This window comes from Branchiostoma lanceolatum, chromosome 12 (assembly GCF_035083965.1).
Source record: "Branchiostoma lanceolatum isolate klBraLanc5 chromosome 12, klBraLanc5.hap2, whole genome shotgun sequence".
Taxonomy (NCBI): Eukaryota; Metazoa; Chordata; class Leptocardii; order Amphioxiformes; family Branchiostomatidae; genus Branchiostoma; species Branchiostoma lanceolatum.
Window position 1 is genome coordinate 8,696,092 of NC_089733.1, and position 27,181 is coordinate 8,723,272.

The 27,181-nt window shown below is 38.6% G+C and overlaps 1 protein-coding gene across 9 annotated transcripts; it reads left to right on the top strand.

Annotated features, from left to right (window-relative positions):
- Positions 1-27,072, top strand: LOC136446630 (titin homolog). 9 transcript variants are annotated; one of them, XM_066445114.1, is made up of 25 exons: positions 1-151; positions 8,571-8,765; positions 9,084-9,207; positions 9,865-9,979; positions 10,465-10,524; positions 11,332-11,376; positions 12,687-12,746; positions 13,658-13,856; positions 14,624-14,697; positions 14,972-15,029; positions 15,571-15,591; positions 16,768-16,811; positions 17,535-17,666; positions 18,173-18,187; positions 18,595-18,700; positions 19,051-19,065; positions 19,899-20,047; positions 20,611-20,628; positions 22,055-22,118; positions 22,702-22,763; positions 23,123-23,236; positions 23,667-23,795; positions 24,515-24,634; positions 25,240-25,326; positions 25,768-27,072. In XM_066445114.1, exons 1-25 carry the CDS (start codon positions 88-90, stop codon positions 25,819-25,821), a joined length of 2,124 nt encoding a protein of 707 aa, XP_066301211.1. In that variant the 5' UTR covers positions 1-87; the 3' UTR covers positions 25,822-27,072. The 9 variants fall into 9 exon arrangements, with proteins under 9 accessions (XP_066301211.1, XP_066301203.1, XP_066301209.1 ...); XM_066445106.1 differs by lacking the exon at positions 15,571-15,591 and adding an exon at positions 16,025-16,159; XM_066445112.1 differs by lacking the exons at positions 15,571-15,591; positions 25,240-25,326 and adding an exon at positions 16,025-16,159.
- The last annotated feature ends 109 nt before the right edge of the window (positions 27,073-27,181 follow it).

Consider the following 27,181-nt stretch of genomic DNA (forward strand, 5'->3'; position numbering starts at 1 on the left):
TGTCCTGAGGCGTCAGACGATCCGGGCGGCCGTCCTGAGATCAGTGATAACAAAACAACAAACTGGGTCGGGACAGAACAGTTCAACATGGCCAGCAGCAGTCTCGGATTCAAGCATGTCAACCGGGGACCGCTCAAACTTGATCATGACAGTGAGTACTTTAATTTTTCTGTGTCCTCCCGCCAAAAAACTTACTCCGGACACAGACCGGACACTGACCACAGACGGTCATCATTTTTTATTCAATCCAGATGCCCTCTCTCTTTCGGGACTTTCTAACTTCAGTTTTCTTTCAGCGCTCCATTTGTGCCAGGCGAGGGACTTAATTATTTGCCAAAGAGAAGTACATAGTGCTAATATTTTGCTAAATATTTATGGAGAGATGTTTCTGACCCGCTAGCCCAGGAATCTGGCGAACCTTTTAGAGTTTTAGTTTATCCCAGACTTAAAACTATTTCGTCCTCTCTTGCTCTAACATGTCTAATACTGTGCTTACTAATGCAGAGAATGTAGTTTGTAAATAGCTGTACCATTCTTATAGTTTCTGTTATTTTACGTAAAGGGACAGTATTTGAAATACAAACGTATTAAAGCATGTGCGTTTAGTGGGGGACCGTGATTTAGGTGGGGAGGGGGGCTGTGTCGTCCCAAACTTCGTGACAACTTCCAATTTATTTATAAGCCGGGCGTTTGACGGCTTTGCTGGCTCAAGTGACCAATTTTGTGCACTGCTTTTGATACTTAAACTTGCCGAAAAAGTAGGGTATTCAGTGCAAAAGAGGGTCCACGTTCCAAAGAAGTTCTTTGTTAAATTGTGAGACCGATAAAATTACAGGGGAGGGGGGCCAACTTCTAATCTTTACTTGCACGAATGGTTTTGCACTTCGCTCTGTGGGATCAAAACGCCGATATTTGGAGTTAAAAACTTGTCCCTAACATTCCCCCATAGTTTATCTAAGCACTGTACTCCGCTAGAAGCTTATCTAATCTACGCCACCGGTGTTTGCCCAGCTAACACCGCCTTTGTTTGGCAAGTTTGTTCAAGTCATGAAACATTTGAACAAAGGTTCTGGTCTCAATACGAACAGGTGGGAAATCGTACTCACTTCTGTTCTATGGTATTAGTCACAATTTACTCATTTTTAAGGAGAAAACAACAGCCTCTAGTCTCTTTTTCCCCATAAAAATCAACGTTTATAATGACACAGCTTTATGAATTGTTAATTTTCACTTATAAAAATTAAGAAAATGTGTATTATAATAAGTGGAGATCATTGTTTGTGCCAAAATAAGATTGATTGTGCCAAAGCTTTGAGAAGTTTGCTGGATGTTTGTCATGAAAACAACAAACGCAGTCTCTGTGTTGCCCAAGAAAATAAACCCACCAGAGGAATTCTGTCGTGTTGATCTTGGATTCCTTGGTTAGGTGATAAGCAGAATGGTTGAGTGAATTTGTGAGAGTCAAATTAACTTAAGGGATCTCATAAAGGATTATATTGTCAGCCCAATTAAGCATAGTAAGACCATTCAGCAGAAACCTTACATTTAAATTGAAATGACAGCTAGAATAAAATCCACATATGCATAATACTACTAAAGAGCGTATTAGCTATACAGGTGTGTAGTTTTTGCACATATGCAGTGCACTTTACTTTTGATTTTCTGTATGTAAATCTATGGTACATTGTGCATTGTTGATTTGCTGAGAGTTAGACCAGTGAGCCCACTACTTGCTTATCCTCCTTCCTTCCAATATCTTGTGGTAAGTAATACTCATTTGATACGTTACAACAGCCCTTAGTAACTAGTAGATTTATATCCTAAGCGTGTAAAGGCTTTAACTCACAAATCCTTGACTAGTTACTAAGGTTGTGTTTTTGAATCGTTTTAACCTTTAGCACACTGAAGTAGCCGTTTGGCACCCCATTTTCTATTGGTTACAGAGTTAGGCAGCAGGGAGAAGGTTTATCGGGATTACCCAAATAAATCCGGATACATCTCTATTGGATATACCTAGACAAAGTGCTTAGCTTGAGGATTAATGCTGTGTATGCAGCCAGGGCTCGAAATAGTGGGTGCATGTGCACCTGTGTGCACCCTAAATTGGAGCTGTGCACCTACTTTTTGACTGTGGGCGCACTGGTGCACCTAGATATTTTTGTACTCTATAGGGTAACGGTTCTCTTGTACACTAGCATACAGATTATTCTTGAAATGGTATCAGAAGTATCAGAAAAAAACAATATAACCTTTTGTTGTACTTTATTTGATATATTGCTTGGTTGAAATCTGGATAGAATTACAGATTGAAGTTCTTAAGAGAGGCAGGAGCATCAAACGTATGTTTTGCTGACATTCAACTTTATTATGTGGTGCACCCAAATTTTTTTCTATGCACCTAATTTTTTTGGTTGGGTGCACCAGTGCACCTATTTCCACCAAAGAATTTCGAGCCTTGGTATGATACATGACTACTAGCTCAGTAACTGATTTGCTACAATGTCCAGGACCACATTCAGTGATCACAAAGGTATTAGTTTTTTGCCCTGTCCACACTTCCGTAATAACCTGGATATATGTTGCATTCCAGAAAATACACAATATGGAAAAAATAAATGTCAACAGTCATAAGCATTGATACCTGCAGTATGGATTAATGTTAGGATTTTACTAAGCAAACATAGGCAGAAAGAAAATCATTGCTTAGCAAAATGTATTGACACACCAACACACGCGTCAACTGTTTTTAGCAATGTATCATTCTTTAGCTCACTGAACAACCATATCCTTGAAATGCATTTTTAATGCAGAAAAAAACGATGATATGAGTAAATTATGTGAGAGCAAATCTCCAAGGATGTAACTAAGTACACAGAACACCTCAACAATAGAATAAAACCATCTCAAAACATACAGACATTATCTTTAATCTGCACAATCATAACAGGTTCCTTTGGGTGTTTTAAGAATACACCAGTGGAGGTAAAGTTATTGTTATAAGGTCCGGGATGTAAGGTACTACAAATAAGGGGTAGACAATAGCCTTATTCACTAAAAGTTCCCACCTGATTAACCTTTAGTGCTCTAAGGGTGCTTACATGGATCACCGCTTTGAATTGGTCACTATGGATGTTGGAAGTCTATGATTTAAACATATTTATTAAAGCCATACATGTGTATATTGCTATGGTACAGATTGACATGTATATACTACATGTCTACTATGAAACATTTTATACCCCTGTGAACAGTTAGCTTTAATAATAGGAGGAACATGTAGTACAGTATTACTTTTTTTAGTTTTAGAGTGAACTAAGAAAACAAAAGACTAAGCAGTGCTTTTTAGCTTTTGGCACTATATGTCAATCTTAATGCTGCCCTTAATGCCATGATTCATCATTCTATAGTTAAGCCAAAATCAACAAAACTTGGGCTATTATTATGCTAGGAAGTCCGAACCATGGAAGAAGGGTTGAAATGTAAGTGTGAGTTTTTCCTTTTTATGTGAAGAATTTGGACTTTTTCAGTGTTAGTACTGTTAACGTTACTGTGTTCTTTTTTTCCTGTTGTTTTCTCCAAAATTATGTGGTCTTGCATATAATCTGAAGAATATGTCAATTGTCTTTTTCCTCTTTTTTTTTCCATAAGGCTGCACCAAGGAAATTTTATGGATGACGTCCTTTGGAGACCCTAAATCTAATGCGAGAGCGCGAAAAAAAAACAAGAAGGGCCGAAAAAAACAAGATGCCTATATTTGAAATATAATAGTCGACGACACATCTTAGGACACAAATTGAATGGGAGAACACAATGTAACAACTAACATTTATTTTATTCATCATGAAAACAGCAATAATTTGAATAAATCAGTTGAAGTTGAACAGCAGTTGTTGTCCTGTCCTGTTTCTTTCCATATCCCATTGATTTTGCAGGCCTGCAGAAACATAAACTACGCACAAAAAGTTCGGAAACTTAACTTTGGTGGATCATATTTCCGTTATTTTTTTACTGATTTCAATGTATTACACATCATTTAAAAGCCTATTTGATTTCCTTTCCCATGATACCAAACTTATTGTGATTGCAAGTTCATGAAACGAGCATCAGGCCTGCTAAAGTGAGTGGGTCGAAGAAATAAAGTGCCCAGATTACCTTACTATAGTCAAACATGCTATTCCGTACATATTCTTCTGTTGATATTGACTTCTGTACGAGGGTATTGTGAAAAATCAGCAAGAATAAACAAGACATATTCATGAAAGCTAAGTTTATTCTTTATCAAAACCAACAATCTGTGTCTTAGTAACGGGTTAGCAAGGAGTCTTAGTAACGGGTGGCCCAGCCACGCGCTGTCACTACAGCACGGCACCTCCTCCTCATACTCGTCACCAGTCGCGCAATGCAATGCTGTGGGATAGCGTCCCATTCCTCCACCAGCAGTCGTCCTAGGTCAGCCAGCGTTGTTCTCTCGGTCACTCTTGCACGGACAGCTCACCCAAGCTGATCCCATAGATGTTCGATGGGGTTCAGGTCCGGGCTCCATCCACTCCACACCTGCATGCTGGAGATGGTCGGCGATGATCCCTGCCCGGTGTGGGCGGGCGTTATCATCTTGCAGCAAGGAATTCGGCCCCATGTTATGGAGGAATGGGATGGCCACCGGATCAAGTATTGTGTAACGATATCTTTCTGCATTGAGGGTTCATGGTACAAGTCTTGTCTTTACCCTGGAGGTTATGCCTCCCCATACCCCAATGTTTGTTGTGAAACAATAACAAAAAATAACACCTGTGGATGACGATACCGTTGCAGGACGCAGGTGTTTATGTGGTGTAAACGATTGGATCTTCGATGTGCTAAAAATAACCTTGGATGTTCTGTGTGCTAGAAATAACCTTGGATGGTCTGTGTTCTGAAAATAACCTTAGAACCTGAGCAAACAGTCTATTGAATCATCATCCGCGCCCAAACCGATAGGATGTCACAGCGCGCGCATGACACCAACAGGGAATTTTGGGCACTTTTTCTCCGTGACCCACTCACGTTATTAGTCCATGGTACTTGTTCCGTGGGTTTTCAATCACAATAAGTTTGGTATCATAGAACAGGGAATCACACAAGCTTTATTATGATATATAATGCATCAAAATCGGTAAAAAAACAACGGATATATGATCAACCAAATTTAAGTTTCCGAACTTTTTGTGCGTAGTTTAGTATATTAAAAAGGCAAAATTAGTTGCTGATTAACTCTTCGCATTCATTACATTTCTACCTATGCTTTAGAAATCCTAATGAATAATAGCAATTATTCAAGAGCCAAATATGGACCAAAAATGATAGTAATAAAAAAAGCACATATTTCCCCAACAAGTATAAATAACCAGAAACGAATAAATGATCATTATCCATGCAGAATACATGGATGCATTCATCTTACACTCCCCCTTCCCAGATTATATTTTTTTTTGTACATGGTACTTGATCCAAAACAGACTAAAGAACGGAACTTTTCATACCTCAAAAACAGACTTGGGCCTAGGGGCTTCAGTTGGGGCAGCTGTCTTGTCGACCTCCATGCGGATGAAACACCTGAACTGCTTGGTTGCCTGCCCCACCTGCAGGCCGGAGTAAACTTCAATGCCTCTCCCGATCTTCTCGTCATTGCAGAAGAAATGCACTGTAGCTGATCTTGACAAGACTTGCTTAAAATTGTGCGGCCGAAACTCACTCGCCGCTACAAGTCTCTCGTACAGTTGCGCGAATGTCAGCTCTCCCTGACCGACATCGAGAGTATACCAATCGTTGCCACCCTTTTTTACTTTTATGCTCCCATATTTAGCATCCGAACCCACATGCTCTGTGGAATTCGACGCCATCTTGCTTAGAGTAGAGTAGAGTAGAATTTTCGGTCAGGTAGGACTGTTCCTGCTTACCGGGTACTACTACTGGTATTTTGACCGTGGTGCACATGTACACCACCGTTATACGGCACATGTGTTTATTTATGCATTTCGCGTGACGAGTTTTACGTTAATCTTATGATTTGGTCATAGTTACCGGGAAGCGGAATTTCTTGTGTTTTTTTCTGGGAACAGACCAAAATCAATGCGCGCGCGGACGACATCCATAAAAATTACTTGGTGCGGCCTAAACAAGCTTCCCACAACTCTATTCCCTTGTTGCTTTGATTCCATCTTGCTTGTCCAATGTCAAGTTGTATGTAGTCTTTCAAGTTGTTGAGTTGTTCTGCATTGCTCATATTGAGACATCTTTGTGATGATGACAGTTACCTTAAGGTCCTTTAAAACTTAAGTGGGCAATGTTGATTCAATAGTTACCAGGTGCACTGGAACATGCAAAATGTCAGACGAGAGTGTGAACGGTCTCCAGAACAAATAGAATTGATTCATGTACAGTGTGGCTAAATTTAAATCAAGTGTCAGACTAATTCAAACTATTAAACTTTAAAGGGAAAGCTTTCTCATCAAGTCAAAAATTTCTCTCCATACACTAATTTTTTGTAAAATCTCCATAAAAACCTTTCACTGTTTCAGCTGCAAAAAATTTTCCTTTTTGTTACAGAGCATGCATTATATATATCTCCACAATTCTTGTGAGTCTGTAACAGTCTGATTGTGTTTTTCTCAGTCTCCTAGGTACATATCTCCTGTCTGTAATAATTGATTCCCCCGTCAGCCCATCATGACGACAGCAATCGCACCTTTCTTTGTGTTCCTTTATTCACTGCTACCCTCATAATGCCCAAATCCGCTCATGCGAAAAACCTGCACGCAAATCAGGTCATCCTGAGGCATCTACTCCTGGGCGTGACTCCGTCATTGTTAGCGCTTGTTTGTTGCCATGGTAATGAAAGCACAAGATTTTACTCTACGTGAGGCAGTCCATCTACGGGTGAGCGGTTACGAGAGCGCGGCGTCACGGGTGCCCGAGAAAAATAGGCACAAATTACACAGTTGCACAAAGAGCTGGACGGTACTGTAATCAAGAGAAGAGGGTCCCATTTCTGTCGTTTGTTTTGTGTTGTTGTGTAGAAGGTCAAGCCGTTTTGTTGTTATATAATGGAACATACCAGAACGGGATTGGGTTAGGGAGCAACCTGAATAAGGCTGTTGAAAGGATGGTTTCCACAGGAAATTAGGCTTTGGTCTGTTAAACTCTGTTTTAGTTTCTTAAGTTTCTTACCATTTCTTTTTTCCAAGCTCTCCCACTAAGAACAAATGCCAACTATTCCTGACATAACTCAAAGTCTAAGGCCTCAGGCTAGTCTAGTAGACCTGTACATAAAAGCAGTGTGTGAAATAGTCAAAAGAAACCATCTGGATCAATACCTTTATAGACTACCACGGTCTCGGGCCTGACATACATAATGGTTGAGAAAAGATTCAGTTTGCAATTTGTATGAATATGATAGTAAAATTTTACAAATTGTAGGTGTCACAATGGCTACATTTACACCTGTGTTCTAGAACAGACCTTAGTAGATAGACCCTAGAAGATTGTCTGCACATAAAGGTAATAAATGCCATCTAGAACTCAACTAAATACTAATGTCAAAAGATGTATTCAAAGGGTAAGTCACTGACAACCTGTCTTTGAGTGTCAGTTAGTTTTGAAAATTGATGAGGTCACAGGAGTGCAAATGTACATAATCATATCTAATCTGCTCAGACCCAAAAGATTGGCGTAATAGTACAAAGAAGCACCAAACAATTTTCTATCAATTTACTCATATTGAAATGAACTTTTATTTTCAACTTCTACTTTCTAGCACCCTAATGCAATTGACCAAAAACTCATTTCTGTGTGTGTGAATCAACATGAACCTGTATAGTATAATCTAATTAAATGGCTTTTGTGTAAATGTAGAAGATGTCAAAACAAATGACAGCATGTGACAAAAGCAACAGCACTTGACAGTTAAACTAATTACGTCTAGTTCCCCCCTGTCATTATCATGACTGCTGGTAGTTTATCTACATGCGATGTGTCAATCATGCCATGGTTACGGCAGGACTAGTGGAAGGTCAACTCAATAGATAAGACATGTTGCGTGTTAGAGCAACATTCATCATGGTTATAGCCATGAAATGTCATGTACAACATATAGTAGTGACATTCATACCATTGTGTAGTGGAAGTCATGAAAGAATTATTGACTATAGTATATAGGCTGGGTCAATGCACTTAAAACGGATGTTTGAACAAATGTTTATAAATCTCCATATCGACTGTCATGTACTGTATGTTTCAAGTGATATTAACTTCTAAATGACTTGTAGTGTGTGATAGTTCAAGTTAGGAATCGTGCTCAGTTTCGATACCAATGCTTCCCAAAGAATTGAAGAAGAAATTTTTCCCTTTTTTCAGACAGTGATTTTTTTTTCAGACAGTGATTTTTTCCTTCAGGCTGATTTTTTTTCAGACAGTGATTTTAGTTTTTGCTGTTTTTATCCTGGAAAATTTCAACATGCTTTTTTATGTCTTTTCTTATTTTGTCAAATATCTTGAGTAGTGCACTAATCGCTGAAGTTTTTCTTGCTCTGTAGTTACGCCCAAAGACTTCAATGCCTTCACCCCACCCCCTGCAACTGAAGCCCCCCGCCGCACCTACAAGTACCAGGGCTTCCCCGATAAGCAGTTTGAGGGTGTTAAAGAGCCGCTTACGGGACCGCTACGCCTCAGGGAAAAGGAAGCACCGCCTCCCAAACGGAAAAAAGTTCAAGCAACGCAGTTTGTCAATGGTGAGTATCTCCCTGAGATACATTGTAAGTTGATTTTACATTCAATTTGTTAATTTGGTGGATGAATTATATTTAAGTCAACTACTCAGCAAACATTTTTCCTCAGTTCCTTGAGTGGTTGTTGAATCCAGGTTTGACTGTAGTCAGGATCATTCATCTAATTCTTAATATGAGAAGACAATTACATTTTTTTCATTACTTTGTACATTTCTGTGTTTGTAAATACTGTGTTCAAAGATGATCTTGTACTAGTGAGTTGTCATCCTTCTTCCATCCTCATCAAGTATTTAGTAAAACTTTTAAATCTTTGGTTTCTAGGTAAGCCCATCTTCGAGTTGGATGGTAAGAATTTCCAGTACGGTACAGACGAGCTACATCACCTGCTTGAGTCATCCGACAAGATCCCACTCAGACGCTCGGATTTCCTGAAGGATCAGCGAGGGTATGTATTTCTTTCTTTCTTTTTAAAATTTTATTTGGTTTGGCTGTTCAGGACACACAACTCTGAGGTTAGACCCATGGCATTCAGCACCAAGGACAGACTACAGCAGCATCAAAAATGAGATTTAGCATAGTTACACACCAGTTTAGGCCCCATTCCTCTAGAAGGTGATCCCTCACCAACCGTTGAGGTACCAAAATTGTACTTGTGTGATCCTTACAATTAAGATATGATGTACGACGTTTGATATATGATTTAAAAGACAACAAAACTCGCGAAACATTAAAAAAAAATTGTTCTTTATCCATGTAATCTGTTGAGAGATCTGACAGCTTTTCATTCGCTCAGTTGTCACATCCCCTAGTGTAAAGGGAATAGCAACTGCAGTAGGATATATTTATGTATTAAGTACATGGATACAGAAACATCACTATGGAACAAAAGTCTCTTAGCTACCCCACAAACATTGATAGCTGATGTGTCGATGATATGGTAACAGTCTAGAATAAAGCTAACAAGGCTTGTACCTGTCCAAGGTCCATTTCTGTATGAAGTTTCTTATACTTTCTCATTACATCAATGAAGAAAGCAATTTGACAAGTTGATAAAGTTTCACTGTCTACTTAAAACTTTAAAACGATTTTTGTGTGGCGACAGGTCGGCCGAGGAACGTCGTCGTCACAAGCAGCAGAACGAAGCGGAACAGGACATCGCACGCTGGCGAACTGAGAAGGCTCGCAAGAAAGTAGAGGAGGTGGAGGAAAAGAAAAAGGTAAGGAGAGACAGAGGGAAAGAGGGAAAAAGACAAATATTTGAGTAGGAGGAAAGCACTTGTTTTGAGTATTTCTCTTCATCTTTGGACCATGTATGTTAGATTGCGGTTGTGCTTCTGATTATGGCCCTGAGAAAATTAGAGTTGGCAGTTTGGGATTGCCTTTTTTTTAGTTTTTGAGCAAAGTGATCCAACAAATAAAATTTTTCAGTAATATTCATGGTGTTAACATGAAAGAGACCAAGGTTTGGTGAGTCTGTTTTATGTATTGCAAAAGAAATGAAGAGAACATGTTGGAAACCTTTCTTCAATGTTTTCATTACTCAGATGTCGGATCAAAAATGTTATGCTCCCAATGCCAGTGGTTGACCCCAAAGAAATGGCTAGGGTCAGCAGGTTTTTGCCAGGTTTGGTCAGGTACATGTAACCGGTAACACAACATTTTTTTCCTAGGCCTGATATAATCTACTGTTCTTTCCACACAGGATCTGGAAATGTTGAAAACCTACCAACCGTTCGGAAGACCAGGAGGAGGGGCACCTAAGGTAGGAACTGAGACATGCCACATGTACATGTTATCAACCAAATGCAAAAGTATACATTCATGAATTCTTACTGTATAAAGATAAAATGGAGCACACTTTGAAATTCTTTATGCTCTCAATTTGTTTAGGATTCCTGATACTGTTTACATTTTTAATTCAATACCATGAGTGCAGTGGGGCATGTTGAATAAACAAAACAATGTTGATTTAAAACCAACTAGATTTACAAAACATATCCTTCTTTGTTCAGCCCACTGCCTCTGACACTGAAACCATTTTTAAAAGATCCCCTTGTTTGAAGCTACCATTTGGGTAACTCAACTGCTTGGGATTGAATTTAAATTAAAGTGGGTCTAACTTGATTTTTTTGTCTTTGCTGTTATGAAAATGATGAATGTCATATCAAAGTCCCACTGTGCACCTGCATGGCTAAATCTTTTAGTTTAACATCAACTTTCATGGTTTCCTAAAACCGCCTCATTAAAGAAACAGTGTTGTCAAGGCCTTCTCAGCAATGTTTTGTACATCTAAAAAGTGCCTATCTCTGGTATTACTGAGGCTGCATTTAGTAGATCTCTTTGAATTCATGATCACTATCTTAGGGTGCCTAGTGGAATTGAGGTTGCCTATAACTTAGTTTTAACTTAGACAAAGAAAGTAATTTAAGACTTGAACATTAGATCAATGGTGTGAAGAATGAAAACAAAAGTATGGTCATGTATTTTGAGTGCTTGTGAGGCTGTTTTTCCATTGAGCCCTTGTAGCGTGTGTTAGTCCATAGATTAACATTGTTCCATTTCTCATCAGCCTGGAACCAAGAAAGAATCCCCACCAATCACAGACAACCGGATGGTGGGTTCACACACAATCTTGCCTTGGGGTGGAAAGTGTTCATGACAAATTTTTCAAAATCAAAGAATTTTCCATGGCCGTGGAAAATTTTCATTCCATTTTCATGTCGTGTACATCGCAATTTTAGACTGAAATGTTGAATAAATGACACACCAAAAAAGAAAAACAAAAAATACAGTTCATTTTCCACCATCCTTGGGTTCCTATAGTGTGGTAGCTGGCTGTTTTCTTTCCCCTCCCCCCTCCCATGGCCAATTACTCACAATGTCCCTTCCCTGGTCACAAGATTCACAACAACTATCATAACCGTTACGGTTGTCGTCACGCTAACAAGTTTATCCTAACCTCTATGTATAATATTTATTCTTTTACTTCTTTCAAGTAGTTCACTCAATTGTGCCTATTGATACGTAATACAAAAGTTTAATCAATCAACTGGAAAAGTTGCTCAAGTAACTTTTGTATTGTGTATCTTGTTACCTTGATGTCTAACCTTCATTGACATACTTACTGATAACTGTTTGATTTCATAAACACCTGATTTCATAAACACGTAAGGTGTGTTGCAGTGTAAAAGTCAGCAAAAGTTGATAAAACTAGGAATAAATAATAACTAGGAAATGTTGCACAGGTGTATATCACTGAGAGTCAGGTAAGCTGATACCAGTCAGTCTTGACAATAGCAATGGTACTGCTTAAAGGCACCCAGAGCATTTTATGAGGCTTGAAAACTGGAAATATTCTAGTTGCTGTAATCTTTATGAAATTGACATTTAATGCCACTGTTTACCACATTTGCGTGTGGATTTCTTATCAAAAGTGCTCAAAAGCGGCACACAAATAAGCTACATGGTGATCTTTCAGTTTCACGGGCCTAGTGTAAATAGACCGATACCATAGCCCCGCCCATCTCCGTCGAAACGTAGAAATGCAAAATTAAAACATAAAAATGCAAATATTTGACGGACATGCAGTCACTCTCTCATTGGTCGAACCGCTTATTAAGTTATTGTGATGGACAGTCAGGATCAGTCTATTAGGGCTTGGATTTTCTATCAGTTCTCACCACACAACAACACTGTATCTTTGCTCCTTTAATGTCGATATAATGTGTTACTGAAACTTACTATGTGTAGAAATGACTAGAAATTGGAGTTTTTTTATTCAAGTTTCATGCCTCATAAAATGCTCTGAATGCCTTTAAGAGTACATTTCCTCAGGGCGTATGGCAACTACAGTCAGTTTTTCTATCATCTTATGTTAGTCTGAAGCTCACAAGACTTGCCTGTTTGCTTGTCTGTTCTACACAGGCTCCCATGAATAGGATGACAAACTCATTAGAGACGAGATTTAAACCCCCAATGCCAGAGGTGGGTCTGTGTTAGCTAAGGCAGAGGAGTGGGAGTAGCCGAGTGTGTTTTGAGTGTTTGTTTTGCTCGTTTTGTTTTTGGTTGAATTGGTCTAGTATAGACATTATCTACTAGCAAAAGAGGGGATCAGAAGTATCAAAATTGTTTGTTATGGTAAAAAAAACGTACAAAGTTGATTTCTTGGAAGGAATTTGAGAAAGATTTTTTCAGAATCAAATGTGATAAACTTAAGGTTGATATATATATTAGTCTGTTTTCTTCAATGTAAAAACTTGAATGTAAAGTTTAACTTTGCATTGTACATTGAAGAAAACACTAATATATATATCTGCAAAATCAGAAAGTCTTGATAAAACGGATTGAAGGATACAAATTTTACCACTTATTAGATTGCACCAAAATGTAGCCTTTTTCCAGAGAAAATTTCACTGCTTTTAACCACTTCTCTCATGTTTGTCTTTCTGTCTGTTGGGTTTTCTGTTGGTTCTTATTCCTCTACACAGTCACATTGAAGTGTTTCTGTTCACTTTTACAAAATGTAGTGTAGTTTTCACATTTCAGCAGGGGTGTCTCCAGGAGTTTTTGAAGGCTTATTTTGTTATTTTGTTTGTTTATTTTGTTTAATATTATATTCAAGTAATGTTTGGATCAAAACCAGACTAAGAAATGCCCTTCTGAACAAATTCATTCCTCGTAATCTTTACTGTAAAATATGAATTGTACTATATGCTGAGACTCTGCTGAAGGCATTCAGTATGTCTGAAGAAAAGATGAAGGCCTGATGATTTAACCATTCTAACAAGAAAGTTAAAACTCACTTCAAAATCATGCAGTACATTGTGCTTGGAGATGTCCCTGCGTTTACAATATGTCTGGGTATGAAAAATACTGAATTTTTTTTTTTAACCTAGCACACATATGAGGATGGGTTTGGTAAGCCCGGTGGTGGGGCTCCTTTCCGTACGGAGTCAGGCAAGATTAAAACCACCTACAAGATGGATGCGTCTCTGTGGTTCAAGGGAAACAACAAAGCAGCAGAGAAGGAACTGGAGACAATCGAACGGTACAAACTGGATCCTCAGACTGCTAAGGAATACAAAACTGAACTTGGTGAGATACTGTAATTCTTGTTTCTTTCACTGTAACTTTATGTTCCCTCTTTTCACGGTCACCTCTGTACAGTGAACTTATCATCACAGTGGAAAAACCTGTTGTTATTATCTATGATTCGTTCACACATCCGTTCTGTAAATCACTTGCCACCACCGTGAAGTTTAAGTTCAGTGAAAGTGTCAATTTTCCTTACACTGTGAAATTTTGCTACCGTGAAGATAAAGTGAATTACAGTATATTGTCTCTATTTGCTTTAAGGGAGTTTTTAGGGATGGCTGATGCGAAGTTTTGGGGTGTTCTAAAAATACCATCTTACGTTTAAGTATAGACTTTGATTTTTTCAGGTAGTACCTTATTCCAATACGATAGTGTATGCAAATTGGTATGACATCATGATGATCTCATCAAGAATTATAAGGCCATACCCATTTTTATAAAACTTAAGTACAAGGTGCCATATGAACAATTTTCAGATTTAAAGCTTTCCTAAATCTTTGATATCCAAGAGGTGTGTTTTGCTACTTTGATCCTGTGTTCCAAAGAAAATCATCATACATGTATATGCATTGTATATCTTGCTTAACTCTAAATGACAATGAAAGTTTTTAATGATAAATCCTATATAGAAAGCCTAAACTTTGAATATAAGTTGTCATTACACATATTAAGGCAATTGTTTCATAAAGATACTGTTAATTTAGGAGATGACATTTTAATGACTTGTCGTCATGTTGATGATGAAAACATTTTTCCTTCCTTTTTAGCACGCTTGATGGATGATAAGAAACAGAAGATGCAACAGGAGTACCAGGCAGACATGGAGGCAGACAAGAAGATGGTACAGTACTAGTTACATTGAAACTTCACAACTCCTGTCAGCATGGAGTACTACTAGTACATCCACAATGTCTTAGAAACCTTGCAAACTTGTGACTTGTAGCAGTTTTGCAGTGTCCCACATATTCTCTGGTCAGATATCAAAAAGCGAACTGTAAATCAGATCCCATATTTGCATGTGCTGTTATGTATTTTACCAACCATAGTTGATATGAAATCAAGTTAATACAATCATGTATGTGTCATTTCATAAACAGTGTTTCTGTCATCCACAGGCTGACTTCAACCCCTTTGGGAAGCCGGGAGCTGGAGCGCCGCTCAGGGATTACCATGGTAACCAAAGTCTTTCTGATTCAGAATCTGGAACTATATATATCCATAAAAAGACTCACTGTCACAGATGTCACTTCCATGGAAAGTAGGCAGCTCCAAATTCAGCCATTAGTGATCCCCTGTTCTCAGCCACATCTCTGACTTACGTGTAAATCAACAAGGAATTTCACCTTAAGTTACAGATTTGAGTTTATACATTTTGTATTTTACAAATAGTGAATGTGGAGGTTACAGAGTTTTTATGTTCTTAGGACGTCTAGTCATAAAAATGTAACCTGTCAACAAACTGTCTGGTGTTCAGATGGTGTTCAACAAACTATAAACTGTCCTTGCTTTTTTCATTTTGTTATCTTTTTCCCTTTATGTATTGTTTTTATTATTTGTTTGTCTTTTATTTGATGGCTTTTGTTGTGTTTTTGTACTGTTTCCAGTCTGTTTGATTTACTTTGTTTGAAATTTAAGTTTATTTTTGTATAATTTTTGACATGTTTTGCGTTTCTTTTTCTTTTTATATGCATGTTACCACGCATGTCAACTAAAGGGAGGACTCGGTCATATTTTGGTGCGTGACTGTCACATTGACGTCTGCCTGCCTCTACTTTTTAAGTAGAAGGGTACTACATGTACATACCAAAGTGTAGTCATCGGATAACTGTGCTAACAACAATTTTTTACCGCAAAAATTAGCAAAGGACTTGTGTGCTTGTTTCCTTGAAGAATGGCACATACAATCAAATTTTCAAGAACATGGCCAGTATTTCACAACAAGATAGTGCAAGCTTACATGTACATCAATATTGTGGACTTGACGGGTATATTCCTCTTTGCAACCTATTCTTTTTTGAAAAAAATCAATGTATAGAGGGAGAATTTTCAAGAAATTTCTGCTTGAAAAAACAACAATATCTGATGACTACACATTGAAGTACATTATGTCATGTCAGTTAAGGTTCTTAAGTCAGAGTTGATGATACGTCTGACACGTTTGGAAACAGGGCAGTTGAAACTGAAACGTGAGCAGCACTTGGCTCGGATGGACGACCTTTACGAACAGAGAAAGGTGGCAGAAAAGGAGAAAATTAGGAAGGAACAGAGACAGAAGCTACTGGATCAGTTGATACATGATGAAGGTTAGGGTACTAGGCAGTGGTGACTGGTGGTGGTGGATAAAAATAGGTGGTGTTAGAGCAAAGGGTGTTGGTGAACACTTGGTGTTTTAGTTAGCAACATCCTCTTTGCCAGGGTGTATTGCTTTTGCATGACATGATATACCAGCAGTGACCATCCATCCTTCTGGGGCAGTTAGCACTAGCCAGCCGTTAGCCAATCAGGTACTTCCCAGCTGTTGTTCCTGGCAAGTTTACCAGCCAATCATGTTGCTGCTGACAGTCAATTGGCAATGTGATTGGCTGGTAGCTTACTTAAGAACAGTAGCAGGGAACAAACTGCTGGGTGCATCTGTTGGGGGTAGCTTTGTTGGTTTGGTGCAAGTTGGTGGTGGTTTTTGATAACTGTAACAGGAACTGTTGTGTTTACAAGTGTATGTCACAAAACTGTATGACAACAAGCATGCTATATCTTTATAGCTATATCTAGATATTACATTCAGACTAAATGTAAGTCACCATGCACCATGTTCACCACAAAGTATTGTTTGTCCAGAGCACTACACATCAAATTAGATAATAGAACATTGTTTTAACCTGTACTCATCAATCTCTTACCTGATTTGTTGCAGATCCATACAAGCCCAGATTGGTGGATAAAGTGGATAGATCAGAGGTAAGCTTCCTTTTCAACCATGTAACTATGACCTTTGGGTCGTCATGAATTACAACAATATGATGACCCAAAGGTCACAGTTACATTACTTTGATATAGGGACTAGCAACAAAATTCATTGAAGTGATGGAATGATAGATGTTGGGAAAAACCGTGTTCAGAACATACCTGTACATTCCCTGGTGCTTATTGGCTGTCCAATTAGTCTTCCCTTGGTGTTGATTGGCTACCAATCCATTCTTCCTTGGTACTGATTGGCTATCTAATCTGCTCTTCCTTGGTGCTGATTGGCTATCCAATTCATTCTTCTTTGGTGCTGATTGGTTATCCAATTCATTCTTCCTGATTGGCTATCCGATTCATTCTTCCTTGGTACTGATTGGCTATCCGATTCATTCGTCCTTGGTACTGATTAGCTATCCAATTCACTCTTCCTTGGTGCTGATTGGCTGTCCAATTCATTCTTCCTTGGTGCTGATTGGCTATCCAATCAATTCTTCCTTGGTGCTGATTAGCTATCCAATTCATTCTTCCCTTGTGCTGATTGACTATTCAACCCATTCTTCCTTGGTGCTGATTGGCTATCCAATCACGTCTTCCTTGGTGCTGATTGGCTATCCAATCCATTCTTCCTTGGAGCTGATTGGCTATCTAATTCATTCTTCCTTGTTATTGTGAGTCATGTACAAGTACAGAATATAACAGTGCTGCATGTCCCCCCAGGGTGGTGGTGCTGAGTATGATCCCTGGGGGAAGGGTCAGGGGGCACCGATGTACGACAAGTCTGGAAACATACGCAGGTTCAAGCGGACAGACCTCTATGGAGTCCCAGAGACCTACCGATCCGATGTCAAGGTACGTAGATCATCATTTAGCTTTTTTAGGAATATTGGTTCTTTAATATAAACACAATAAAATCTTTTTAAATGTAGTGCCTTGATTAGATCTGGTTTCAATTTTGAAGGACAATAGAAGACTTCAATGTCATTTACATATGCATCTTTTCAGCAGTTGTGTTCAGCTTATAGGAAACTTGATTCAAAAGATTCAAAAGAAATATTAACCCTCAATGGGATAAAGAACAGGTGGACAGACAAAAGAAATTGGTGATGCATTTAAGATTATATTTAATATTTCATGAAAGTATCAGCAACATTTGATATATCAGACAATAAGATATATCAAGTAGATTGGATATTGAATCTTTTGAATACATAAAAGACCATGTTATAATACTTAACATTGTATATGATATTGATATGTTTTTTTTACCATGGCTACACAAAGAACAAGTTGTTGGCTTTGTATGTTCTCTATCCATGACACTCTCTCCTTTTCTCCCTGCTGCTCCACTCGAGAAGAAGGAAAATATTCAGGTGCAGCAACTTTCATGTAGATCAGTTATACTAACCACTTTTTGAGGTTTAGGCTTTTCACTGTATTTTGAACATTTTAATCTACCACAATTCTAACATCTGTTAGTGGCCAGTGTAACAGGACAGAATATACATGTACCCCTTGCCAGAATATTACTTGGGTACGTTCTGGCCAGTTACACTGGTATTCCCCAAGTTACATTGTGCATGTAGGCTGTGTACATTAGTATTCTTTCATGGGTCAATTCAGATAATCACTTTTGGCACTAAATTTTTATGATTATAGAATAAAGATTTGTTCAGATTTGGTTTTGACTGTTTGCATGTTCCAAGGTTAAGATTATAGTGTTTTGTCACCATGAAATTTCTGGCTGTGCATTTAAGTTAATTTTTTGGCATCACCACAGGGAGGGACCCTTGACCTGAAGCCCACAGGTGGCGGTGGTCCTCTCCTGGATGACAGTGGCAAGGTCAAGCCCAAGGTCAAGAAGACAATGGTGTATGAGAATGGAGGTAAGGAATAGAACATGATTTATGATGGAACAGTAATTTATGAGGTCACCGCCATATTTGTGTCATAATCTGAAAAAGATATCTCAACTCACATATTACTTTTACTTAAATTCAGCTTTGAGTTTCGTTTTCAGTATCATTCACAATAATCTAAAACAAAAAACATATTAAATTATTTCACTCTTGTCCATGTAACCTTCGTCAGACTCCTAACTTTTACATCATTTTTTAACTACTCTTTCTCTTACCATACATTAGACTTTTAACATTTGCATTCTTTTTTACTCTTTCTCTTAACAAAACCATGCTATCCTCCAACTGTACTCATGTGTGGTCCCTTTCTCCTACAGCGTGCATCACTGAGGGTAAGCCTAGTGCAGTGTCAGGCAGGTAGAGATGGGTGCGGTGCAGTGGGCACAAAACACAGGCAGCTGTAAAGTAGTCACTCCAGCTGGAGGCTTAGTCAGCAAGGCAGTAAACTCAGGCAATATGATGATCACAATAGCTGAATGTCTTTCGTATCAAAGTTAAACTGCAAATTCCACACACACAAAATTTGACTTAGATCTACCCAATTTTTTTGGTTGCCAATGGGTAAGTTGAAATTCTTGTGTTGGAAATTGCAGTTTATCTTTGATACATTATGACTTCAACCAACACAGATGAACTTTCAAGTGAACAATATGGCTTATTCTTGATGTAATGAATGATTTGTTTAAAAAAAAAAAAACACAGTTAAATTTGATGCTACTGAATACTATCTTAATGTTAATCATTTGTTTCCCAGACCAATGGCATTGACTACAAAACATTTTATAAGAATCCATTCACAGTTTTATGAGGCTCAGCAAATCATGTTTACAAATCGAACAAAAGATGATCCTGAACAATATTTCAGTCAATCTGTTGGTGAGGGTACTAATAACTTGAAAATGAATGAAAGAGAACCACTAGCTGAACACCTAGTATGTGCAGTAGCTTCACTGGTGTGGTTTTAACACTAATGATGATTAACAGCTCCACTGCTAAGTGCACACAGTAGATAGATCGCTTAAAAAAGATTGTGCTGTTAGTCAGTTGTCTCACAGGATAATTAAATGGTGATTTGGGGTCCACAGATGCCATCCATGAATTCAACTTCTTGTGACCTTGTAATTTTTCTTTGGAAGAACAAATTAAATTGGTCGTTTTTTGACAGAGTATGTGGCGAAGGCTACCTCGGCGGAAATACGCCGAGAGTCGGACAGGGACTGGTGGGGGAAGCCAGGAGGAGGCGCGCCGGTCGTGAACGAGAACGGACAGATCATTCGCTCCACACGAGGGAAGCTTCTCACCGACGCCACAGGGGTGAGTACTGAATCTCTGAGTCAAAAACATTTGATTTTACAAGCTAGACTTGAAGGACAAAATTTCTCAAAACGTTGCAAGTTGTGGTCATCATCATAGCAAACATCATGTAATCATATTGATATTAGACATGGTATTGATGCTGAAAAGGAACAAAGTAGAATTTTTAACAGTATTTGTTATACATTGTAAATGTTATGCATTACATAGTTGTTTGGCAAAGAAAAATGACAATAAATGAGTTGAACCCCTGTTGATAGCACATGTGTATGATGAGTACAGTATAATATAATGTGATGATAGCTTGTATATGACCATGCATAGCTTCCTCTGTCATCTTATTGAATGTACTTTTTGGACCTGAGTGTATGCTAGACAATACTCATACCAACATGGTTTTGTTGTGACCTGTTCTTAGCTCAGTTGGGCAAAAATGATGCATTCAGTTATTCTTAGTACATTGTAGCAAGGAATGTAGATTGTGTGGCTAAAACTGCCTTCTAGAAGTTTTATGTAGTCTGATGACTTGAGTGATGAGAGACTTTGCCTTTTTCCATTCCCAGGGAGAAGTCATAGTGAGGGTAAGGCCGCTGTAGCACTGCTTATGTGTCAGGGTGGAAGTCAGCACTGTTGTGGTGTGGTGTGTTTTGGGGGATGGTCATATCAACTCAGTTTCCTCCTTACAATGAAACTTATGTTTATCTACAATCTCATTAGACAAATTCTGAGAAAGTGGCCAATGCACTTTAATTATGCAACCTGAGAAAGCAAATATATACATTGTGAATGAAAACTTTGACTCATATTCTATAAGTTTTTTTTTGTCAACAATCATTGAGATTCAACTTACATTCTTCGAGTTTCTGGTTGGTTTTTCCTCTAAAAGTTTAGAATCCCTTTTCCCCAAAGACATTATTGGTATGTCCATTTAGTCTTTAGAAAGGAAAGGAAACACGTTTTATAAAGCTTATTCATGAATTTGTCAAGCAGGCCTCCTTGCAGATAGTTTTCATGCAAAATCATCATCATCAAAAAGTTTACATTTTCCCCCTTTAATCCGTACTGTGATGACATCTTTACCACTGAGTTGATGTGGCCATCTTACCTGTCTGTTCACAGCACTAATGATGTTGGTGATGGTGCATTGTTCTGTTTTATGGGGTGCAAGATGAAGACATATTCTGTGTCCAATAAAATCTGATGCAGTAGTGAAATGTCCTCTGCTCTTTTTTGGTGACACCTTGGGGAGGGAGGCTTTTTTATAGTTACTGTATCACAATTGTCCTGAAAAGTTTGTTTAAATTGCACCTATTCATTCCAAAGGGGACTAAGTTAGCTGTTGAAGTTTAAACCATTCTGTACACACTTTTACAATCGTTTATACCCATGTTTTAGATAATTAAAGCTATTTTTTCAGAAAAGAGAACACGTAAATTGCAAAAGTATAAGGGCAAACCTGACATGTTCCCAGCCTCCTCTGAACCCAGACAAGTGTTGAATTTTCCAAGGATTTTACCAAGGAGGTTATAACGGTTCCTATAACCTCCTTGATCTTACCAAAAAATATGCCCCCTTGCTTGTGTTAGTGGAACTGCACCAAGTTTTGCTGCTGTGAACACTGTTGGTAGTCACATGGAGGAGTCATTTCCAGGCAGAATCCTGCAGAGGCATCCACTTTTCATTTTGTTGATGTGTTTCACTTTCTCTGGAGTGCAGTGCATTATATGGGATGCTTTTGCATGATTCTGTGAAATGACTGTCACCATGTTTAGGCTGTGATTGGTGGTTGTGAATCACATGACCCACATTGTATAATGCAATACAAACTGTTTCATCTGAATCCAAAAAATTATATCACCATTAGTAAGCAGTGTTATGGTGTAATCTGGGGTCACTGCACAACTACCATGGCTTACGATAATCTAGATAGAGAAATCTGTAATTTCTGCAAAACATTAAAACAAAGACAGTATATCAATTATTGGTCTGTTTCATTTTCGTCTTCAGCCTGTGTCGGATACTTCCAAGACTGTATTGGCCAACAGCAAGAAATCATACTTTGAGGACCTGAGTAAGTATATAGATCTTTTCAACAAGATGCTTTTCAATTCATTTACTTCTACATTGTGATACCCCCCTATAGCCCCATCAGGGGCAAAGTAGGGGGGGAGTTGAGGTCCCGGGCTAAGGCGGTCAGGCCTCCAGCCTGGCACGGTACGAGTCAACGGTAGGAGCCGTCACAACCGTGCCAGGCAGGGTATTCCACTGGGGGATAGTACGGGGGAAGAAGGAGTGTTTGTATGTGTCGGTCCTCGGTAGATAGTTTGAAACTTGAGGTGGTGGCTCGCCCGGGTGCGCCCCTGAGCTGGTTTCAATAAACTGTCAGAGTCTATATCAATATGATTGTTAACTAGTTTGTAGAAGAAGGTGAGGCCTTTTCCTGCCTTTGCAGACTTGTGTAACTGTTACAGTAAACCAACATTTCTAAAACACATCTATGCTGTACAAAGGTTATTTAGTTAAGAGTTTTAAGAGAAATTCTGTGGCATTTGAAATTAGCTCAGAAAACACATTTGTAAAAGTCCATAGTTCAGAAAGTTTTTCATACAATGTTAATCTATTATTAAAGCATCTTTTGTTCCACTGAACTGTAGAAGTTGCAGTCAAGGAGGAGAAGGAGAAGAAACAAAGAGAGCGCAGAGAACTGAGAGAGGCGGTGAGTTGAACCTGTTTGCATTCCTTCCCTGGCAATAAAGATGTTGATTTTGTTTCTAGTATTTGTGATGGCAAACACTTTGTATTCATGTATTTAGTGGCTATAGTATACATGTAAGGTACATGTAATTCTTGTAGAAAATTTCTTTGAAATTGAGTCCAAAATTCAACTTCTTACTTATCATGAGATACAAACAAAAACATTGGAACTGGCTTGATAATGGAATGCTTTGAGGGTTAAGAATATTTCTACATATCAGCAGAATTTGAATATGGCCTGTTTATGAATCTTGTGAGGGTAGGTCTACTGCTTACACATGTTACAACGTTGCCCCCTGACTGAAGTTGTGTGTACTGCAGGGTGGTGATGTTGCCCAGTGGATGAAGGAGAGTCAGACAGGGAAGCCCAAACGCGACCCCGTCACCGGCCAGCTGATGGGGGCCAACAGGATCATGTCTGATGTCACCAAACAGGTCTGTGGGCATCTTTGTCCTTTGGTCTTCATTTATTCATTTATGGTAAATTCTTTATGGAAAATTCAGACTGATTACATGTAATGGATGACAAGATTCCCAGAACCCCAGAACTGATATGAGTGTGTGAATAAATAAGTTGCAATCATTATGGAATCTAAGTGGTCAGGAAGGTTGAACAAATGAGACACACAGACTATGGTATACAGAACGATAGATTCTTCATTAAGATTTTGTATTCTTTTTGCAGTTTCTTTGACTTTGGTGGGATTTTACGATATTAGTATCCTTTTTTAAATTTACGGCATATCACTGCTCATTTTGCAGCTACTTTGTACGATTTACAAAGGGTTGAATTTTTTTTTGTGTAAACGCCCGGAAATTGATGTGTGCCAGGATGCCACCCAATACAACTTCTTTGATTCCATAGCAAATGGACGTGCGTCATGAGAGGGGCCAAGGCAGCCAGGCCTTGTACAACGACCTGGTGGCCCAGGCAGAGCAGAGGAGACAACAACGTATGGACGATCGCAAGAGGGAGATCGAGATGGAGCGCAAGGTAAGCACGATTGGCGCACAAGTCTCGACTTCCATGTCTCTAAATTACAATCATTACAAATTCATCATGTTCATCATCATCTTGTCATGAGAGTGTCACGGATGTTACATGTTATCTGTTTGCAAAGTTGCTCAATGTGTATGATCTTGAGTTGAACATTTCCAGAAATGAATCCTCTGTGGTAGAGCATGATTGCTGCCATTTTGTCTACCAGGGGGATCATTTCATTTCCAAACTGACACAATTTTCAATCTGAGAACATCCTTCGAAAAAAGCTGACACCCTTCCATGTTGAATTGGTGGGTTTGCTTTGCTGTGGTGAACTAGGAAGCAATTTGTCATGTCATGGCTGGTTTGACTCTGAGTTTTAAAGAGGTTGATTGGACATTTTTGCGAAAGTTCCTGGTCTTTGTTGACAGCAACAAGCGTTAAGTTCAAGGACAATCTTGCAAGATGCATTAAGAAGTTACGCAAGGTAACAGTTAAGACAACTGGATAGAGTTTGGAAACGGTCAGACATTTCAGGTAGCATGCATTACCTTTCGTCAGTGCCTGAAGGGTAGAGGTTGCTACCTGAAACGTTTGACCGTTTCCAAAACCTATCCAGCTGCCTGAGTAACCTCTACCTTGCATATCTTATTTCCGTTGTCTAACCATCATTTACGTATTATGTTATCACTCAACTCAAGACTATAATCTTGTGTATCTGTCCCCTCCAGCACCAGATGACCATGGACAACAGCTGGGGGAGGGAGGGGGGCGGAGCTCCCCTGTCCCAGCAGCAGGGCGGAACCAGGAGGAGTAACCGGGGGCAACCAGAGATCACACCTCTGGGCCAGGTAGGAACAACATGTGTCCCTCAGGGAGGGGGGGGGCAAAGAAATGGAAGAAGTCATACCTCTGAAAAATATTTCGTCAAGAGATCTATTTTGTAAATCTCTTGACGAAATACAACAGAACCATATCTATTTCACACATTGCTGTACACAAAATGTACATGCTCCATTTTGCGTCCTTGCGTTCCTGACTTTTGGCCATGTGCCAATGTTCACTTTTTGCCTGCCTGTCAAAGAAATTTGGACACAGGCCAGAACCTTCACATCCTGACAGTCTCCAGTAAAAAACAGTCCAGGAACAAACTTACACCCGGGGCAGCTTGAACACAAACTAAGACAAACAAACAAACCAACTGAAAACAATACCTCCGTTTTCATGGAGGTAAAAGAATTGCAAGAGGTCATAGAGTTTTTGTCATCCAATTTATATTTTCGATAATAGCAAGTTAAGTCAATGACATGTTAACAAGCAAGTTGATTCATAATCAACATTATAGTAAATCCTCTCAATATCAAGACTACTAGTTATAGGTAAGACAGAAGTTAGATCAGAAAATTTCAATTAGCTTCAGACAGGAATAACCATGATAACGTTCTATTGAGTGCAGATAGGTTGCCGTGTTCCCTCCTTCAGCCTGTTTGGACACAAGCTAGTTGAGACAGGGGAACTCTGGGCAGGAGCCCCACCGAAACAGGTGGATAGACAGGGCAATGATTCAGAAACTTTGCAGCTAGCTGTCAGAACAGTGTTTTCCATGGGGTCGTCAAGGGATCAATCGTTGCTTTGGTTTTATCAATTAGAAATCAGGAGCATTTTGTCTTCAGGGCAATGTTTGAGAAACTGCAGTAAGATGCCAGAGAAAAGCTTTCCTTAGATTTTTCAAGGGAACGGTGACCGTCATTGTTCTGGTTTTAGCGATTAGAAAGCTAGTCATTTTGTCATCAGTATCAAGAAAACAATCATAACAATATTTTCCAAACTTCACACCATAAACCAGTTTGATTTTAATGTGTTCCTTAGTTTGACATTGTTCCTGCCATCTTTAAAATGAAAAAAAAAGGAATGCATCATTTTCTTCTGGATGTACCTGAAGTGTATATGTCACCAATTTTACCGTTTTTCTTTTCTTTCACAGATCTCGAGGTCCAACCCTTCCCAGCTGCAACCACCCTTTGCAACCAGCATGTGAGCCATGTGGACAACCAAGAGTGCAACTCTGTGGACAACCTATCACCAAACTCACTATCACAGGAGCTTTTGCTTCGGAATAAAGCCATTGAAATTTTATGCCAGTCATGGTCTTGATGTGAATCAAATTAATGTAAATAGAAGATGAAGTTGACAAATCTACATGTCATTTGAGAATTCTTTAGAAAGCCATAATGAAGCACAGATTTTAAATTCACTGTGTTCACTGCAGTGGGAGATTGCAACAAAGAACTGTAAGATATCTTGATGCAAAACCATTGTGAAAAAAAAGCCATAATTTTAGTACAATCACACTGGTGAAGTAAATCAACTGTAATGATGTCAATGCGAATCAAGAAGCCATAGATTCAAAGGGGTAAATCATGATGTATTGTGGTTAAACAATGCTAGATTATCTTGTATTGATTACACAAGGTTTCAATCATTGATTATCCACTTCGCTTTTTGATGATTTCGTTTTTTGTGGGTTGCTGCTACAAATGTTACAATCAGATTATATATAAAATATGCACAATGTAAAGACAGACTTTACTGTATGTAAGGCATTTACTGATACATGTACATTAATCCAAATTGAAGGAATACTGTATATTGCTGCTAAGTATCTGTGAAGCCAGTTCATAGCAGCCTTTAGAAAGGAATGTAAGTTGTCACAATGAACAAGGCTAAGACACAAAATATACAAATATTTCTGTATTGATTTGATATCTGGCAGTTTTCAGAGCAGCTCAAGATTTCTTTCAGGGCACAAATCTATGTTTATCCAACAGAAAAAACTTTTAAAGATATTTTACTGTTTTAACTGAAATATGCACTATACGATTGCAAGAGTTTTATGGATGGCCCATGTTTCAACATACATTGTCTATATGGTAAGATATAGCAAAATTGTCTTGTCTTCAAAACAACACAGTATATTCTGCTATGCAAGACATCCCTCACTGAAAGTTTTATATATATTGAATGCCAGTGTTTCACTGTGTTTGGATGTATTGAAGTTTGGAATGCCACACATTGCACTGGAAATGTGACTTGGTGTGATATTTGTACCATTTTTGGTTGATATTTTTGTATCACGGAGAGTTTGTAACTGTACTTAACTTTGTCTTGTATATGTTGCACAAGATGTACAATATTCTTCTAAAGAGAAAATTTCAGATGCTAATATACATTGTATACTGTTTTAAACAATGTGTTACATGAGTTCAATACACAAAGTGTCGTTTTGTAAGCTATGTTGTGTTGTGTCATGTTTTTCAGTATTAGTCATCATCATCATATTTCTGACTCCATGAAGAGTTTAAGCATACAAAATTAATATAAACTGCTAAAGGTGACTT